The sequence below is a fragment of the Arctopsyche grandis genome, chromosome 3 (assembly GCF_051622035.1).
Source record: "Arctopsyche grandis isolate Sample6627 chromosome 3, ASM5162203v2, whole genome shotgun sequence".
Lineage (NCBI taxonomy): Eukaryota > Metazoa > Arthropoda > Insecta > Trichoptera > Hydropsychidae > Arctopsyche > Arctopsyche grandis.
This window is the reverse complement of record NC_135357.1, coordinates 10467518-10487320: the sequence shown is the minus strand read 5'-3', so window position 1 is coordinate 10487320 and position 19803 is coordinate 10467518. Positions and strand designations below refer to the sequence as shown.

At 31.7% G+C, this 19803-nt stretch overlaps 4 protein-coding genes across 5 annotated transcripts in view; 2 read left to right on the top strand and 2 right to left on the bottom strand.

Moving 5' to 3' along the window:
- Nucleotides 1-3803, top strand: part of DCX-EMAP (Doublecortin-domain-containing echinoderm-microtubule-associated protein) — a 35261-nt gene extending 31458 nt beyond the window's left edge. The window contains exons 9-18 of the mRNA XM_077427006.1: nt 1111-1206; nt 1282-1419; nt 1992-2123; nt 2203-2331; nt 2401-2529; nt 2614-2905; nt 2983-3165; nt 3245-3340; nt 3408-3522; nt 3650-3803. Coding sequence (XP_077283132.1) covers nt 1111-1206; nt 1282-1419; nt 1992-2123; nt 2203-2331; nt 2401-2529; nt 2614-2905; nt 2983-3165; nt 3245-3340; nt 3408-3522; nt 3650-3803 — 1464 coding nt within the window. The remainder of the gene's footprint in view (nt 1-1110; nt 1207-1281; nt 1420-1991; nt 2124-2202; nt 2332-2400; nt 2530-2613; nt 2906-2982; nt 3166-3244; nt 3341-3407; nt 3523-3649) is intronic.
- Nucleotides 3804-7991: 4188 nt separating this feature from the next.
- On the top strand, nt 7992-9957 carry LOC143909690 (alpha-ketoglutarate-dependent dioxygenase alkB homolog 4). Of its 2 annotated transcripts, none has more exons than XM_077427789.1 (4): nt 7992-8448; nt 8522-8740; nt 8999-9420; nt 9495-9957. In XM_077427789.1, exons 1-4 carry the CDS (start codon nt 8305-8307, stop codon nt 9706-9708), a joined length of 999 nt encoding a protein of 332 aa, XP_077283915.1. In that variant the 5' UTR covers nt 7992-8304; the 3' UTR covers nt 9709-9957. The 2 variants fall into 2 exon arrangements, with proteins under 2 accessions (XP_077283915.1, XP_077283914.1); XM_077427788.1 differs by having other exon boundaries at nt 8264-8481; nt 8528-8740.
- Nucleotides 9704-11907, bottom strand: Tsp29Fb (Tetraspanin 29Fb). The gene is made up of 5 exons (XM_077427790.1): nt 11156-11907; nt 10864-11052; nt 10626-10796; nt 10334-10561; nt 9704-10202 (listed from the first exon to the last, which is right to left on the bottom strand). The coding sequence occupies exons 1-5, from the start codon at nt 11222-11224 to the stop codon at nt 10008-10010; spliced, it is 852 nt and encodes a 283-aa protein (XP_077283916.1). The 5' UTR covers nt 11225-11907; the 3' UTR covers nt 9704-10007.
- Nucleotides 11908-13219: 1312 nt separating this feature from the next.
- Nucleotides 13220-18738, bottom strand: LOC143909689 (CD63 antigen-like). Its single transcript, XM_077427786.1, has 5 exons — nt 18431-18738; nt 15537-15725; nt 15240-15416; nt 14335-14562; nt 13220-13907 (listed from the first exon to the last, which is right to left on the bottom strand). The coding sequence occupies exons 1-5, from the start codon at nt 18503-18505 to the stop codon at nt 13845-13847; spliced, it is 732 nt and encodes a 243-aa protein (XP_077283912.1). The 5' UTR covers nt 18506-18738; the 3' UTR covers nt 13220-13844.
- Between the last annotated feature and the right edge of the window lie 1065 nt (nt 18739-19803).

Genomic DNA, 19803 nt, shown 5'->3' with positions numbered 1-19803 from the left:
ATATAATATAAAAATATATGTACGTTTAACAAATGGGTAATGTCATATTTTTTAAGAGAGATTAATTTAATTTTTAAGTTAAATTTCAATTAAATATATAAATCTACATTTCCTATTAAAATTCAACAAATAATTGAGAAATTTGGTCAATGGAGGCTTTTGTTGTTAAAAAATTGAGGTTAATACGAACGGAAAGGGTTGGAGGGTGAGGGGCGTGGCATTGTGGCCCGAATGTCGTGAAATTTCTTTATATCACGCAGACTAATTTTTATATTTCAACCCTACGTGATTTTCCTAAACGGTATTCAATCTACGGTTCGCTTTTTGCATATATCTACTCATTAAGTATAAGTTTTTTTAATATTATTACTGTACAAAAAATGAAAAATTGAAACTTGTACGTTTGTGTATGCGGCTGCATTTTTGTTTGCGTGTACAAAAAGGGCGATTTGAATGGTATATATCACCGTAAAACTTTCGAGTTGCATTTATTAAAATATAATATATATATATATATATATATATATATATATATATATATACATATATATGTATTATACATACTAACGTTGAGACTTTTTTATGAGAATAGCAACAACACGCGTCGCTATAAATTCTGGAAACGTGACGTGTATGACGTCTGACCGGAATCCCCGGGAAAACTGGGGCAGAAAATCGTATAATTCTTAATGATATCGATTAAAACCTAAACGAAAGTAATAAAAATGCTACACATTGTAATTCCGCACAAATTTTTTTCACAAAGGAAAATTTACATATTTCCCTGTCGGTCTGTGGAAACGGAAAATCGGTCAGCGCGATGACTTTCCATATTTATATTTTTTATCACTAATGTTCCATTTGTTTCGGCAAATATTTTCTTTTATATACATTGGCTTTTTTAACATTATAATCCAATTGGCCAATTATTGTAGTTGCCCCTCTAGTCAACGCTCGATTAATTTTTAAAATTATAATTAATGGTTTTGATTTTACAATAGGTATAGAAGCATACTCCAATTTTGTAACTATTTTCGTGACAAATATGCTTCTGTAGTTGGGCAAGAACTAACTAATATTCGAAAATGATTTATGTCTAATGTCTTTCAGAATGGCGGTAGTTACGTTTTAGCTGTTGATGGTGGTCGAGAGAGTATACTTTCAGTTTGGCAATGGCAATGGGGACACTTACTAGGAAAAGTTGCTGTAAGTGTTATATTAATCAAACATTTATTATAGGTTTTATAAGAAACGGTTCAAACAATAACAATTATTTTTCAGACCTTGCAAGAAGAAATGGCAGGAGCCGCTTTCCATCCCCTGGATGACAATCTTCTAATCACACACGGAAAAGGACATTTAGCCTTCTGGAATAGACGAAAAGATGGTTTCTTTGAACGCACCGATATTATAAAACCAGTAACTATCATTTCAATATTTATTTTTTAACAAGAGGAACAATTTAACAAAAGAAACCACAGGATTTCAATATTTTTTCACAATATTGACACCAAAAAATTTAACCACAATAATAGGCTACAAAGTGACACATATAGTCAAATTTTTGTACATTACCAAATAGCATCATTGCACATAATGATTATACACAAAACATGACTTGAAAACACTTTGCGACAACCCCTGCCACTCAATTCTTCAACTGCGGAAGCCACTATAGCAGCTCCGTCATATGTAGATGGTCCTCTTCCCAATTCATCGAGCAAAACTAAAGAGTTGATTGCAGTACGCCTCAATATTGCTGCTGCTTCACTCAATTCAACCAAGAAAGTCGACTATCCTGACATTACACCGTAAAATGTTGAGATCGTTGATGCAATTGCGAAACACTAAAGATTTTATTCAATCTGTTGTATAGACCTTTCACTATCACTTATTTTTAAATTATACTATTAAATTATTTAAAAATGAAAAAAATATATAATGATAATAATATATGTATATTCTTATTATTTTTTTTACTTTATCTTCAGCCGTCTCGAACAAACGTCACCAGCCTACAGTTTGAACAAGATGGAGACGTTGTAACGGCAGATAGTGATGGTTTTATCACTATATACAGCGTAGACAGTGATGGTGCATACTTTGTCAGAATGGAATTTGAAGTACGTGTTATGTAATTTTAAATTTTAATATATGTACATGATTTAATATTTACTTGACGTCATTTTAAATTTTATACAGGCTCACAACAAGGGTATCAGTTCGTTGATTATGCTATCTGAAGGTACACTACTTTCAGGAGGTGAAAAGGATAGGAAAATAGCCGCCTGGGACTCCTTACAAAACTATAAAAGAATTACAGACACTAAGGTAGATATAATAAAAGTATAAATCAAATCAATTATAATTTGAAGTAATATAAATATAATTATATTTCAGCTACCCGAATCTGCTGGAGGTGTGCGAAGCATCTATCCACAAAGACCTGGAAGGAATGATGGAAATATTTATGTAGGAACCACTAGGAATAATATCATGGAAGGCTCCTTGCAAAGGAGATTCAATCAGGTGCTTTGAAAATATTATTTTATAGTTCACAATTTCTAAATGAGTTGTAACGGTTTTAATTCCTAAATTTGTATATTGTTTTAGGTTGTATTCGGTCATGGTCGTCAGCTGCCTGGACTGGCAGTGCATCCTGATGATGAATTGTTCGCATCAGCCGGCCACGACAAGAGTATTGCACTATGGCGTCGTCATCAGCTGGTGTGGTCCACACTAGCTGGATATGAATGTGTTTCTCTAGCTTTCCATCCACTTGGAGTAGCTTTAGCTGCCGGTAGCTCTGAAGGACATCTCGTAGTACTTGCAGCTGAGACTGGAGCAGCTGCTGCCACTCTTCGTGTCTGTGGATCGCCACTCAATTGCGTCGGATACAGTCCAAGTGAATAGCAATTCAATGCCTAGAATTACTTTTACCAACCCCATCTTGATCATATTGTATGTATGTTTTCATTTTAGCCGGAGATATGATTGCAATAGGTTCTCAAAATGGTAGTGTTTATCTCTTCCGCGTCACCAGAGATGGATTCTCTTATAAGAAATGCAATAAAATCAGAGGCAATCAACCGCTTGTTCAACTTGATTGGAGCTCAGATGGAAACTACTTACAAACTGTGACGGCAGATTATGATTTGGCTTTCTGTTAGTTTATATTAAGACAATTTTTCATTATTTTAAATATTAACTAAAATATTAATATCAATCATTTGCGCATACTTAGGGGATGTGAAATCGCTTTCACCTGAAAAGAGTCCAGTTGCTATGAAGGACGCTAAGTGGTATACTAATTTTGCCACTGTTGGATTTTTAGTATCTGGTATGTTAGATAGAATCTTCCGTTGTGTTTTTTGTTTCATTTTCTAATGTTTTTATTTTCATTTTAGGTATGTGGAATAATAGATACTATCCTATGACTTCACTTATAACTACAGCAAGTCGTTCTTCTTCACACGATTTAGTAATCAGTGGTGATGCAGACGGTCATCTTCGACTATTCAGGTTTGTTTTATGAGGAAATAACTACTATTATGATATTATTACCTATTAAGAATAAAAATACGTGTTTGAAATGGAATTGAAAATGTACTACATAGAACGAAATCTGCATTATATCGTTGAATTTCAGATATCCTTGCGTGAGCCCCAAAGCTGAGTACACAGAGCAGAAAGTTTATAGCGGACAAGTGGCCAGTGCTAGATTCCTGTATAATGATAGGTGCATCGTGACCAGTGGAGGAAGTGATGCTGCGCTGATGCTGTGGGAGCTGGTCGAGGATTAGCAGTCAGTTGCTAGGCGCCGCCCGCGCCTGTCCTGGGACGAATCAGCCTTCACTGTGCTGCATCTTACCTTTTGAAAAATGTGCTATCACCAATCGAAGGGCACGTCCTATGCAATACAATTACCCCCTGTGCTGATTGTCCTAGCGAGCAATCAGAGAATGGTTTATTTACTATGAAAATTTCACTGATGGTTTAAGGTTCGCTTTACCAGGTATAAGCAAAATCTTAATCCGAAAATAATAATATACCCACAATATTGACCAAATCAATCACACACCGTTGAATCCGACCGAGTTTCCGTTGATTTCATTGATGACACAGTTCTTTCAATTCAATTGTCCCAGGACAACGTGTTGGGCCCAATTAGTAGGTACAAAAGCAACACTCAAAAGAAAATGGTTTCTTTTGTATTTTTGTACATCTCTTCCATCGTTATCGTGTGTAGACACACACAATATATTATTATACATTAAAAATATCAAAATTTCATTAGTAATTCAGCACGTGTAGAAAGCTTGATAAATAATATTATTAAAAACTTTTTTAAAAATAAAGCCAAAATTGAATTTTATTTGTCGATTGTCCAATTAATCATCTTTTGTGCAGTTACTGTGTTATTTTAATTTTTGGTGATTTCTATAAATTTCATTCTTCGCTAAAATTATTATTTTACAAAATTTTATCCTGCTGCTACATTTAAATATTTCAATTTTTAATATACATATGTAGATAATTATGTTGCATTTAGAAAAACTTTTATTAAACTTATTTTTCTAAATTAAAAATATTTATTATGTGTATCTAAAAAGTTTTTTCAAAATTTGCTGGACAAATTTTCATTATTTAGAATTTAGTTATGAAAAAAAACTGCCAATAGACTAGTATTTTGTAGAAATTATATCTTTTATAATGAGGATATCGGTAACCATAACTTACATACATATCTCATCGACATACCCTATTTAAAATACTAATCTTATTTAATTACTTGTAATAATTTTGCAATCATTGCATCATATCATGATTCATTTTTAATTAAATATATATTTCTCAATTCAATGAAAATATTCAATTTCAAATGGATTTATTTGTAATAAAATGATGATTGTAATATTTTTTATTCCGTCAAGAAGGAATTAATTTCATGTAATAAACATTAAAGTGAAAAAAAATCATAAAAATAGATGTATTGTGCCTTTTTAACTGTAGGTGTTTTGTGTATGTATGTATCTATGCATGTGTGTATCCAAATGAAAATGAATGATGAACGACTGGTGAAACAATATGGAAAACATATCAAAAATTTTATATAATTTTGTTGACTATCTGAATAAGGTACTTAAACTTAACTAAGTACATATATAAAAATACTAAAAATATTCTTAATATATAATATTACAAAATTTTGATTAGCAATATATGATGATGTATGTGCCTACTTAATTACCTATATTTATTTCATTTGACTCAAACAATTGGGAATTTACAAGCTTTCTTAAAATGTAATTTTTGTTGGTCTACAGATTATATTTCTTTTGAAATACTAATATATACATATATATATACATTTTTTTGGTGGGTACATAATATTATAAAACCTACATAATTATGCAGTGATACATTGAAATAAAATATTGTAATTTTATTTGTTTTTTTTTTAATAGTAGATTTTAATTATTTCAAGTTATCGCTGCATACAATATGTATTTATAAATTTTAATGTTTCAAAAAAAAAAAGAACTTGTAATTAGATCAATTCTTGGCTATATTTAATAAATAAATACGTTCATATACGACAAAATATCACTTATAAGCACATAAGAATTTTGCTCTATCACAAAAAAAACTACATGCAAGTATAGAAAATAACAAAATTCACATTTTAAAATAAAAATGTAACCAAATAAAATAAAAAAATATATATTATCTTTACAACAATGAATATTTTATTTTACGATTACACAGTTAAATATGTAAGTAAGAAGAACGCTACGCAAGCTGTTGGCCAATTTGTTGGCAATTATTCATCATAATCTTTTACAGCTATTCACCATTCAGTGCTGGATGAAAGCCTCTCTGACACACTTCCATTCGTTTCTGTTTTGCGCAACTCTCCTCCGTCTTACCCCACACTTTTTTTTAATTTCGTCCACTCATCTTCCTGGTGGCTCTACCTTTTACATTATTATTTTCATTAATTGTTCTTACTACTTGATCTGCCCATTCAACCTCTTCACTATTGTTATCAATTTAAATTAAAACAATAAACCGGTGTCAATTGTGGATAAAACAATATATGTATCTGTGGCGGCTCGCTTATACGACATGGTCGAGTTTGGTTGCCTTCCTGCGAGTGGGAACCAACTCGGCTGGGTTCGGAGAGCCACTACTCACTCTGCCTTTAGCTGTCATATAATAAACACGTGCATTAACATGCCAGTCGTCTCATTCGTTCATCCTCCAGTTAATACTGTAGAAGATCACCAACGAGGATACAAAGAGTTCTGTAATATCACCACTAGCGGATCCAAAAAATGTTCAGTGGGGTGGGGGGGGCACCCAAATTAAATAATAAAATCGGTCACGATAAAACTGGTTGACCGATTTTAGGGTGTGACCAGTTTTCTCGTGATCAGTTTTCTCATGACCAGTTTTAGTGTGACGGGTGATTACGTGAGACCGATCTAGAGCGACCGGTTGTCTTGTCCGATTCATATTTGACTAGTAATCACCGAACTAAATTTATGTTATCTCTCGAAAAAACTTTAATTGAAGACCTCAGGGCAAGATAGTGTCAACCCTCATTTTGGTAGTTTTGAGATAAATCAATTTTAAACTTTGTTCAAATCCATAAATCAAACACGTACTTTTTTTAATACTTTTTATTTTTATTTGCTTTAATGATATATCCTTAACAATACCTGTAACAAAAAAATATCAAAACATTAATATATTAAACATAAAATGAAAAAATAAAATGGTGCATATCAAAAATTGTGGGTTGACACTATGTTACAAACCTAACCTCACAAATCTTTTGTTTAAATATTGGAGAATATAGTGTCAAACTGCATACCTCATTTTAACTTCCTGAAGAGTTACAAGACATCGGAACATAATCTGGATCAAGTACAGAATCATTAAAATCCTCAGCAATACTGATGTTATCACAATCAAGTTCGGCACCGTCAAACATTTCGTCACTTACTTAAGGTCTGTTCATACCTAGTCAGCACGTACCGACTTCAGCAGGTATCCGGCCGTACGAAAAGTATTCTTTGGTACATTTTGTATGGGTATATTCATACCAACCGTCACGTTTACGTCACGGCAGGCTTACAGCAGTACCCGACATTTCCTGTTCATACCTTACAGCAACATCCGTCAACGTATCGTATCCTTTTTTTGGCCATCGTGGAAATATACACGCGAATTACGTGCCATGAGTCTGCCGCTTTGCTGTTTTGGACCAATTATCGATAGTGACAGTTGACAGCTGTTCAATATTTTGACATGGTTTTGGCGCAAATATTTAAAAAAATTTTTTAATTTTTTACGGAAATATTTAAAAAAAATTTGTCCATCATCCACAAGCTCCTTATACAGTGTCCAAAACTCTCCTTTGGTTTTTCTATTTTTTTTAACATGGGATGCACATCAAAACGCCTCCGTGCTTTTTTGTTGCCTTCTTGAGCTTCTTCTTCCAACAACAGCGCGATTATACATAATTTTTCGTTCAATAAACGTCGAAACATTTTTGTTGACTTGTATTCTGACGCGTAGCTACGAATACACGTGTATGCATTCATATTGTAAGTACTCGACAATACGACGTAAGCAATATTGCGCCGTATCGTCATGGCCTGTAATGTATAAGTAAGCCGATTTTGCCTAGCACTCGGCCAAATTGCTGTAAGTCTGACGTGACCGCGACGTGTAGGTAGATATGAATAGAAATGTAATAAAATGACATATTTGAAACGGAGTCGTGCAGTGCTGAAGCCGTGCAGTGCTGTTAAGTATGAACAGACCTTATTTGAGGTTGACACTTTGTTGTCATACGTTATTCATAAAACATTAATTCCGTAAAAAAATGCATAAGGGCTATAAAGTCGTCTATTGGTCAAAAATAAAATGTGTTTGGGTCAAAATAAAGCTTATGATTAATTTAAATAGATGGCATACTCAGTTCAATTTTGACCAAAATGAGGGTTGGCACTCTCTTGCCCCGAGGCCTTCAATTGTAAATTTATAAAGATAGTAGAAAGAACAGTATAATCCAAGTGAAAAATATTGAAGTAGAAAATTTTCCCTTTTATTTTATTGTAATTTTTGAAATAGTTTTAATTGTATATTGTCTAAATGAAGGTGCGTGACGAATAATATTGTTTGTGTTAGTCACTTTGTATTCACTAGCATGGTCGTACTATGGACGGTTAGAGCCAGATAAAAGTGAGAACGCGTGCAGGTTAGGTTTAGACATATAGCGGTATCTGTCAGATGGGTGGCGGAGAGCCGGACGAGGGGCAGGTGGAAGGGGGGGCTGCCGAGGGAGCAGCTGATGAAGCAGTCAGACCCTGTGGCTGCAAAGGATGTCGCTCTTGCCTATTGTGTGAAACCGCTGCCCCTCTTCATGATCTTCAGGTATCAAATTCCTCACCATTACTTGAAAAAGTAGTTCCAAAACCCTCTTCATAACGGCTTTCATTCTCAATAGGTGGAGAATTGTTACGTGTATTGTCCACAATGCAACTTGGCATGGAAGGGCTGGAACGAAAATATTTACAAAGAGCATCCAAATCACTCTGGGGAGTCCATAAGTTTTCCCGGTGTTTATATCCAATTAGATTTTATATCTGAACTAGAAGAAAATGCTCTCATGAAAGGCATAGACGAAATGCCATGGGACCTTTCGCAAAGCGGAAGAAGAAAACAGGTGATTTAATGTCATTATTGAAATGTTATAAAACTTTCAATACAATTTTTTTTTTTATAAATAATGAAAAATAATATTTTATGCCTAAAATATTAAGATAAATTTATTATGCGACAATAGTTTATATGTTCAATGATATGAACATATTTATCACAACGTTGAAAGTCCTTATAGCTAAATGATGATATCTATACATATTATATTGAAAGTTTATTTGTATGTTACAATATATAAATTTAACATTTCCACGAATTTTAGAACTTTGGACCAAAAACAAATTTCAAGAAGAAACGTCTCCGGATAGGTGACTTTAAAGGATTCCCTGAATTTTCTCGATTTGTGCAAGAAAAGTTTCAACATGTTTCATTATTAAACAATTATCGAACGATCGAACAGTGCTCTTTAGAATACGATCCGGCAAGAGGAGCGTCAATCGATCCTCACATCGACGACTGTTGGGTATGGGGCGAGAGAATCATCACGGTGAATTGTCTCGCTGAATCTGTACTTACGATGACTCCATACCTCGGCGACGTCAAGAAATATAACTTAGAAGACTGCTCATTATACAATCGAATAGTAAACGAAGATGGTCAATTTGTAGACGATTTTAGTCTTGCTCCTTTTGAATGTAAAAACGATGATAGAACCGATATAATCGTCAGATTGCCTATGCCAAAGTATGAATCATATTATTTTTAAACACTATCTGTACTTATGATTTAATTTTATGAAAAACCATTAATATTTTTAGACGCTCACTCATGGTGTTGTACGGACCAGCTCGTTATATGTGGGAACATCGAATCCTGCGCGAAGATATAACTGAGAGGAGAGTATGCTTAGCTTATAGAGAATTTACCCCGCCGTTTTTACCTGGAGGAAATTGGGAAAATGAAGGTAGTGAAATTTTAGATGCCGCCAACTCCTTCTGGAATCATTTGTATGTAGAAAAAGTCAATTCGTAAACTTGCTATGTATTTATTTAATTTTCAATTAACCTTTATGAAGATGGCACAAATGTTTCATTTTAATTTTATACAATCAATATTTAAACCAAAATAAATTTAATTAAACACTTTCTGGATATATTTATTTTCTTCCTATTTACATTCTATGTATGTATGTGTATTTAAATAAGTTATAACTCATGATAAATTTATCTATGTACTATGTATATATGTGCAATACTGATTCAATACAATTTTTCTAATCAGAATGTACGTAGTTCAATAAAATTATTATTATTATATCATTTCATACAACTTTACGCCTGCGTTTGACCAATACTTGGAACATAAATTACAGGTGTAGTATTATCCAATGTTTTTCCGTGATGACGTTCCATTTGTGAATAAGCATTTGCCATCTGCTCTCGAATTTCCCATCGACGCCTCTCCCTTTCAGTTTTAGCTTGTCGGATAGCTTTAGCCAACATTATAGAGAAAACGATACCGATAAACTGAAAAGAAATAGTTGTCAATGATGAACTTATGTATGTACATATACATATATATATATATATATATATATATATATATATATATATATATATATATATATAGAAAAACACATAAGTTTATAGGTGCATACTTGTATAAAAGCAACTGTCAAGGATCCAGTTCCTAACAAAATGGCGCTATTACTAATGATATCTTTCATTTGACGCAGGCATCCTGATTTGGCGACATCGGTGATATCGCAGGATTCGCCGTGCTCACTGTGACCGCAGCAAGATTTAGGAACAAAATCATCTCCTAATTTATTCCCGTATGGAGTATTCTCCCATTCTTTATAATCATTCACTCCGCAGCAAATCCACTGTAAAATATTATCACTATAAAATCCGTCAACATATGTCAAATTTTCACAATTGAATTGATACCTTTGATTGCAGAACATCTAGTTCTTTAGTAGCCATAGTATTTTCCCCGTATAATTGCATAGAATCGTTCAAATTTCCTGAGATCATTTCATTCAATCCACTTGGCAAACTGTATGCTGCTATAGCCGCAGAGATTTCCATTATGAATACCAGTGAAAGAAGGAGTGAAAACTGAAAATCACATCTAAATTAATGCACAATTAATTTAATGACGGTGCTTCAATGTAATGATTCTAACTATGTTTATCAAGCATGTGCTCTCCTTCGCAGCGCCGAAGCATCCGAAGAGGGAAACAATAAGCATGATGATTCCAATAGCGATGAGCAATGAAGCTGGAGAAAAATATGCAGCCTCTATGAAATAGGTGAAATTACCATATAGTGAATGAATGGTTACGCCAATCATTATTATCAGCGTTGCCGTCAACTGAAAATTAAAGTTTAACAAGGTAATGGGACATTTTCTATTGCGAAATCGTTGGAAATAGCGCAATAGTGTAACATATTCAATATGTTAATTTTTTACTAACCAAAAACATAGCGTTGACGGTGAGAAGCATATATTTGATGCATTTCATGCCCAAATTTAGGTCGGCCATCCTGGATGAGAATTTTTCGTTGAAACGCAAGAGAAAAAACACGTATGCAGCAACCTTAAACAATGGCTGTGATCAACTACGTCTATCTGTTGATAAGAATTGTTGATAAGGCGCAATTTGTCCCCGATAACAAGTGGATTATAGTTTTATACTCTGACGTATTATTTTTTTTTATATAAATATACAATGACTATATATCCAAAAATTTTGATCGTTATCATCGAAAATTTTAATTCTTTGTCACCAAATGTTGAATTATAAAAATAATATGACTAGTATGAAGGTTTTATATTTATTTTTAATATCAGTTTTATATCGATCACCTTTGACTAACAGTGAGTAAATGTATGGCTGAACTTGAGAAATAATTACTCAAGTATGATAAATATAGGCAATGTGAATTATAAATAAGTTTCACATTGATCTTCAAACTATAATAAAAACAGTTGCCGACTTTCTTATACAATACGTTTCCTGAAAACATTCTTGTAGGAATCCTCATCGTACCCAATATGAATAAAAAAATAAACAAAAATATTATTTATAATGTATGTATAATTCACGTACAAACAAAAAGTCTTAAGATGGTCACATATTTTTAATAAGATTTAAATTTAGCACTTTAACAAGTAGTTTGAAACATTTAGGGAAGTGTACTGGAAAATTCTCGATATTTCATTTGTATCTTTATCATTTCAATTATTAGAAATTGATTGACAAACTCTTTCATATTATATGTAACTAGTGTTGTACCCGATGAAATATCATCGCATGGGTTATGGCATATTAAGCTATATTAATTTTTAAAAAAATTGTCGGTCCTGTGTTCGACCCGCACGCGGTCGTATTTTTTTTTTAATATATTTATATTTAATTGTTTAATATGAATACAAAATGGTAAAAACTACCTACCTACCTACATATAAACAATATAAAACACCAATAAAAAAATTAAATAATTAAAACTTATAAGCCTATAGGAAACATTGGCAGCAAACAGTATACATAGAAGTATTTTGTTGATGTGTTATTATGTTCGTACGTTTTGTTGACACTGTTTTACATGTCAAATCGAAACGACTATTATAGTACAGCGAGTGTGATCGCACACAGATACACAGACACACAGAATAACGCTACTATATGTATATATATATATATATATATATATATATATATATATATATATATATATATATATATATATATATATATATATATATGTATATATATATATATATATATATATATATATATATATATATATATATATATATATATATATATATATATGATTTTATAAACTAAAATGTACAAAAGTACTGCTTTTGTACTATTTTGCAACATAAAACCACATATGTGTGTATATAAATTTATAGCATACATTTAGGTTTAATAAATATAAACCTCAGAATCTGAATAATGTCGACATCTAAACAATTGAAATACAAATCGACACAATAAGAATCTACAAAATAATATTTTCAGTATTTATAATCACTTGCCAGATGAGTCAAGTGTAGATATCCTCTACATAATAAGTAAATCAGGATGTACCTAGTTGTTTCTTAGCATATCTGAATATTTAGACATTAAGACTAAAAGTAATACGTGAAACGTTTGAAAATCGCTGAATATTAAATCGTATTTTATCATGTATTTTTAATATCTCCACACTAGTTATAATGAATATTGCATGTATGCGCCACTTCTTCGATAACACAAATCAATATATGGTACATTAATACTTCTATGAATAAGTTAAGAGGTGTTTTTAGAAAAACTATAAATATTCTATATGAAACGTCATACGCATCACTACCTTACATCGAGAAGCATAAGTAATCTCACTAACGCACTAACTTACATCGAGAAGTATGCTGTGGAATCAGAGAATAAAAGTAACCACATTATCAACCCTTACCTCTTCCTCCCATCAGTAATATATGTACAATATGAAATTACTAGCTGAAGTGTAGCAATTAAAAACATGTTCAATTTATATAATCAATTTAACGGTGGCCCTTATGGGTTGATGAAGACTCGAAAAATGAACTCTTACCAAGCATTGAGAGTAGGAGTAAAGGTAGACGGTTTCTTCAGCTCCTACCATGGATCACACGCATACACTTATCCCATAAACCGTCTACCCCCATTCCTAATCTTAATGCTATGGTACGAGTTCATTTTTCAAGTCTCTTCAACTCAATAGTTTGGACCCTCATTTTAAATATTATGTATTATAGAATTCTACAAAGATATTTCATTCATATATGTATATGTATATTTATATTAAATTGTAGCATTGAAAATACATTTGTATAAAGAATTAAAATGATGTTGACTTTGAAACCAAATTTATTTAAATAAATGTTTATTCTCACAAAACGGTTTCTACGACTGCTACTAAGTATGTAGAAGACTTTTAACATAAATACATTATTTACACTTTTCACTTGTTCAGATTTCACAAGTCGCTTTTATTACATAAACATAACAATATGTACATTAAAATAATAATAAAAAACAACCTAGTTAATATAACGAAATTCAGGTATTAATTATTTTATATATGACTATGAGAGGGCCATGGCACTCCGGGATCGGTCAGAATTTATCACTATGGTATGTACTCGTTTTTGGACCTCTTGGCAAGATAACAAGCACCGATGATGCCTACAAACTGAAACAATAAAAATATTAAGTATTTTATCCATTTTTATTTCATCTAACCAAAATCCTTTTAGATTCAGGTTTTTCTGTTATCAATGACGCATTTTGCCAAGTATTTTTGATTTTTATCTAATCTCAACATTGATACCAAGTAATATTATTCGTTTGCAATATTATTTTGTTCATTCATATTAATATTTTCATTAAAATAATGATTTTATTATATATGTATGTTATTGAAAGATGAAACTTTTATTAAAAAAATAGTGTGAAAATAAGGAAGTCACTTTATATATGTATATGTATATATTTTATATATATATATATATATATATATATATATATATATATATGTGTGTGTGTGTGTGTGTGTGTGTGTGCGTATTATTAAAATAAAAATCATAGTAAACATAGCTTCATTCCAAAATATAACACACCTGAAGGACAGCTATGCAAACTGCAGCGGCACCCAAACTTCCTGCGTGAGACTTGATTATGCCCACCATTTTGGATCCACATCCGTTATTGTACAGGCTGGGATGATGTTCCTTGTTGCATAATAATGTACCTATCATACCAGATTCTATTTCACAGCAACTGATTGGATATGTCTTGTTTATTATTTCATTCCAATCTTCAGGTTTTTCCACACCACAACAACCAAACTGAAAGAAGAAGCATTTATTATTTTTACAGTTGTATTTATCCATGACTAAGGGCCCATTAATTTTTACACATTTAAATGAAATATGCATAATAAATACAGAGATTTAGAAAATTACATTTCCGGCTACAATTAAGTTTATGTTTAACCCGGGTTCATAATTCGGTTAAAAAATTTAGTTAACCATAGCTTACATTATTTATTTGAAACAATGTGTAACAATCTCAATTTATTTCATTATTTACTGCAACATATGTTCAGATAAACTGCACTTTTCATGTATCCTACCTATCATTATTTGTTTATTTCCATATTTATTAATCAAATGCATTGAAGTAGAATGCATAGAATGGTCTTTGTTAACAAAGGTATCGTCTAAAAGCGAGCCATCGAAGAGAGAGACGGAAAGTCAGAAGAAAGACAAGATAGAGACGAAGTTTAGCAAACAATGAACAAACTCTGCCGCACAGAGTTTTTGTAGCAACATTTTTGGAGGCTGAGAGCGATTCTATGCATTCTACTTCAATGATCAAATGTGAATATTTATATACAAAAATAAAAATATGTGCCAACCAAATTCAGAAAATGGAGCTTAACTGATAGTTTCCAAAATTGAGAATGATAATGTTAAAAATTGAATTTCAAATATACATATTTATCTATATTATAGACACTTACCCCTCTCTGCATATCGTCCCAAATTCTAGTTAAATCTTCATTGTCCGTTGTATTATACTTGTTAAGTGAAGCGCGAAGATTATTTGTGATTATTGCATTCGTTCTATCTCGAAGCACATATCCACTAATTCCAGCTGCCAATTCCAAAATGAATACCAAAATCAAAAGGATTGAAAACTGAAATGGAATTAAAAACATTAGAAACACTTTAGAAGTATAAATCGAATAAGTTGAATGATTATGTGTTGATATATTGTATGTATGTATATTAAATATGAGAATTTATGTGAAACTTACAGTAAGAGTCATACAATAGTTCTCCTTGATTGCTCCACAGCATCCAAAGAAGGCAACAATGAAAATGATAACTCCAATAGCAATCAATAATGCTGGCACTGATGTGTAAGGTGTATCTAATAACGATGAATAAACATGGTATTTAGCTTGTACACCAGCACCCACCGATATCAAAATAATACCAGTTACCTGAAATATGTATAATTAACATTGTATTAATAAGAGATATAAAAAATTACCACTTACACGAAAACCATGTGAAATGCATAAGAGGTATGTAAAAATAACATTTTTATTTCATAATTTCATTACTATTTTAATATTTGATATAAAAAATGGTAACATTTTATTAGTCACAAAGCAAATACATTAATTATACACAAATAAAATAATAAAACTATTGTTTAAAAAATCTCATGTCCCAAAATCTCAAAGATAAGATATATTTTCTGTTTAGATCGATTTAAAAGGATATAGATACAAATAATATCACAGCACAATGCGAAATACTTCAATATTGAATATATGAACCGTTATGTACATTGTAAATAGGAACCAAATGGGCAATAACGATTTTTTGATAAATATAGGAATCGGAGTAAATCAGAAGCAATAATTCTATAAAATATCAATTTAAGCATATACTTATTACTAAATAGCATATTGTAAGTATAATAATATCACTGAAACCTGCAGAGCTGTCTTAAAACACGAAAAATTAAATAATATTTGATTTCATTCAGAAAATAAAACCTTTGGCGTACATAATGATATCCAGAAAGAAAAAACTTGTTCTTTGCGTACTCATTAAAATTATCAACTGAAACTATTGGGGTCAAATAAAATGGAAATGCACAAGGCGCAGTTCATGCGATAAGTTAAATAGTATTAACTGTTTGTTTTACTCACTATGCATGCATACTTGATCAAGGTGTATTTATAATAGAAAACAGCGTGAGAATACTATATAACAGTATTGTAAAATGCTAAAATTACATACAAATTGTACATTTAACCAAAAAAATTAAATTGCATACACTATGGTGTTCTTAAGGCAAGCGTAGAATAGAAATATAAGCACATCAGCATAAAATATGAGATGCATGTAAGATAAATGTCAGCACTCTCAAATACATATAAAAAAAAATGCTGAGCAATACATCATAATTAAAATTCATCTTTAGTTCACATTCCATCATATTGTTTTTTTTACTTTCATTTAATAAATTAATGATGAGCAATCTGTCGATTTAGCATCATTTCACCCGAAGATTTCTAAAACATACAACAAATATCTACCATCATATACATACATATATATAATATCGCTATTCTGCCTGTGTAAGATAACGCTCGCTGTACTATAATCAGAGAAATGTAATATTAATAGAAGTGGCTTTAGGTGTTTTTTTGTTGTCAAGTGACATTCTGTCCACGGACAGATCTAAATAATTTTGGCATGAGTCATATTTGACGCTTGGTGCTCGACGTACGTCCGATAAAAACTTCTCGGTTTGTTCATATTACTCGCAAGATGGGCAAGCATCGGTAAAAATTGCACAATACATTCAAAAACACACAATAAACAACATGGGATACATTTTTATATGTAAATTGATCCGATTGTATTCCGTGCGATGTAGCGTATTTAAAGAGACGTGCCGCGTAAAATTGACAACAACTATTTATTCGTAAGGGCCCCTCTATTCTTATTATATCTCTCTGACTATAATAGTCACTGCCAAGAAAATGTACGAATATAATAACAAAAGAAAAAGCTTCTATATATGTATATATATATATATATATATATATATATATATATATATATATATATATATATATATATATATATATATATATATATATATAAACTATTTACTACCAATGTTTCCTCTAGGCATGTCTCTGAGTATTAAGCGTCATCTATTGAAAGTTTATTTAATTAATTAATTAATTTTTCTATGGGTATTTTATATTGTTTATATGTAGGTAGTTTATACCATTTTTCATATTAAACAACTAAATATGAATATTAAATTAAATATATTTTAAAGGTATTCGAAAAAAATTCGACCGCAGAACACAGGACCTACACATTTTTGTTAATTTTATTTTATTTAATAACTTAATATGCCAGCACTCATGCCATAATATTTCATCAGGTATAACACTAGTTCATAATAATTGTCAATGGATATTATACAACTTTTTCCGCAGTATCGATGTGAAAGTAATTCATTAGATAACACGTTTAAGTGATCATTTTTAATGGCAATCGTTCGGCTCTTAGTAATTAGACAGAAATATAATATGACACCATGCGAATATGTATAGTTTGATTTATATTTCAAAATCGATACATTTATTGACACAACTGAAATTATTCCATAAACAAGTTTGATAATGGAGGTTCCAATTTTAATTATAATGTAGAATAAAAAAAAATCATATGTTATGGAAGAGGAAACGATTTTTTATCAATGCGTCCAAAAGTTCACGTTCTATGTACAATTGCTCAGATTTGTCTTGTTACTCATTCAATGTCACGCTAATTTTAGACGACAATCAGTGTAAATTGCCAGACATAAATCAACGAGTATACTTTTTCTAGAGCCCAAAAATCAACAATGAAACGCTCAGGGAAAACTTTTAACCGCGGAAAAGGTTTTTTACCTCTGACGAACTGTCGTACTGCGTATGAGTGATTATCGAATGTTCTGATCAGTTTAGCTAAATATTGCACAGGTTGACGTTTTTTACAGTGGCACTTGAGTTTGGTATTGTTCATTATTATTCATTCATACAAGGGCAAATAACAACAGTTGAGTAATTAAATGACAAGCTGGTTAGCACCTAGGTAGTAGGTACACGTGTGCGAACAGCGGACTCACCACGAAGACCAAGTTGAATGCGAACAAGGAATACTTGACGCAAGAGGCGATGGTGGAGATGAAGTCCAGAGCCATGATAGGTGGTCGTAAATGGCGATTATCCGATTGAATATTAAGCCAAGACCAGCCGAGGAGCACCGAGCACAGACTCAATTCTAGGTACTACTGCCGACTACTGAGAATCGAACTCATGACCGACCGACGCTCTCGTTGATAACCAACTTGCCACTACTACATATATACTACCACTTCCACACCTGTTGCTGATAATGTGATACCTACTCTTCAGTGGCGTAGCTACCGCGCCCGCAGACCCCGCAATGCGAGGGGGCGCCGAGACCTGGGGGGCGCCACGAAGCGCGCCTTTTTCACAGATTTTTTAATTTGTTCCGTAATTTTTTTGAAATAACATTTTTAAAAACTTCTCTTATATTTCAACCTATTTGTACTATATGTGTATGTACATACATACATTATTATACATATTTTGAATTCATCCTCATTGTGTAATTGATATATGCCAATAGGGCTAGAAGACTGCCGTCTTTTTCCATCTTTTGAACGTCAGTGCCACTTCAACCTATTTGCTGAGAATTCTCTTATTCTTGTATATATTTTTTCAATGTGTAAACAATAAAACAAAATTATACGATTAAACCAATAAAATTTATATATTTATAAATTTTTCGCTGTCACCATTAATAGATGGGAAGTTTTTAAGGAAAATTCACCATCAGTTACTTTAAACAGATTGTGCACTGCTTGTTGATCGTCCAGATTAAACTATATTATAAATAGGTTTTGAGCTCTTTTTCCTATTATGCTGTAGATTAACATTAGAATAATATAATACTATGATTACTAACCAAATTAAATTAAATTGTAAAATAGAAAATGGTCATTAGATCAGTAGCTATTAAAATAGATATAGGATGTATTGTAAACTTAATTTCGTAATAATAAAAAGCATTTAAAAAGCAAAAAAAAGATTAAACTATTAATGCACTTCGATATATACATAGGTACATATACCGATACGTAAAAAAGGTATAAATTATTAATTTGGAAAGTTATTTTGCTAATATGAATATAAGGGGGGGGGGGTGTCTTAAAATATTTTGCGGGGGGGCACCAGGAATTCACACTACGCCACTGCTACAAATCTTCTATATCGTATACCCAACACTTACTACTCCTCCTACGCTTTTCCTTTTTTGTTATTTAGGTTTCTAAGTAATTTTATGTGGTTAAAACCGGTATTTATTTAGCCAGCAGCATGGCTCGGTGATTGGGCTTTTTCCTATTACCGAGAGGCGCCGGTTCGATCCCGTGAATTGACATCGATTGAAAAGAATATATTCTGAGTATATCTG

Excerpts from the sequence above, each read along its gene's own strand:
- LOC143909689 (XM_077427786.1), bottom strand. The coding sequence starts at position 18,505 with ATGGCTCTGGACTTCATCTCCACCATCGCCTCTTGCGTCAAGTATTCC. Across the intron at positions 15,417-15,536 it reads ACTATTGTATGACTCTTACT|TTTTCAATCCTTTTGATTTT; the intron begins GTAAGTTTCACA and ends ATTCCATTTCAG. Across the intron at positions 14,563-15,239 it reads GGGACGATATGCAGAGAGGG|TTTGGTTGTTGTGGTGTGGA; the intron begins GTAAGTGTCTAT and ends TTCTTCTTTCAG.
- Tsp29Fb (XM_077427790.1), bottom strand. The coding sequence starts at position 11,224 with ATGGCCGACCTAAATTTGGGCATGAAATGCATCAAATATATGCTTCTC. Across the intron at positions 10,797-10,863 it reads GCACATGCTTGATAAACATA|TTTTCACTCCTTCTTTCACT; the intron begins GTTAGAATCATT and ends TGTGATTTTCAG. Across the intron at positions 10,562-10,625 it reads TAGATGTTCTGCAATCAAAG|TGGATTTGCTGCGGAGTGAA; the intron begins GTATCAATTCAA and ends AATATTTTACAG.
- LOC143909690 (XM_077427788.1), top strand. The coding sequence starts at position 8,305 with ATGGGTGGCGGAGAGCCGGACGAGGGGCAGGTGGAAGGGGGGGCTGCC. Across the intron at positions 8,482-8,527 it reads CACCATTACTTGAAAAAGTA|AATTGTTACGTGTATTGTCC; the intron begins GTTCCAAAACCC and ends CAATAGGTGGAG. Across the intron at positions 8,741-8,998 it reads AAAGCGGAAGAAGAAAACAG|AACTTTGGACCAAAAACAAA; the intron begins GTGATTTAATGT and ends CACGAATTTTAG.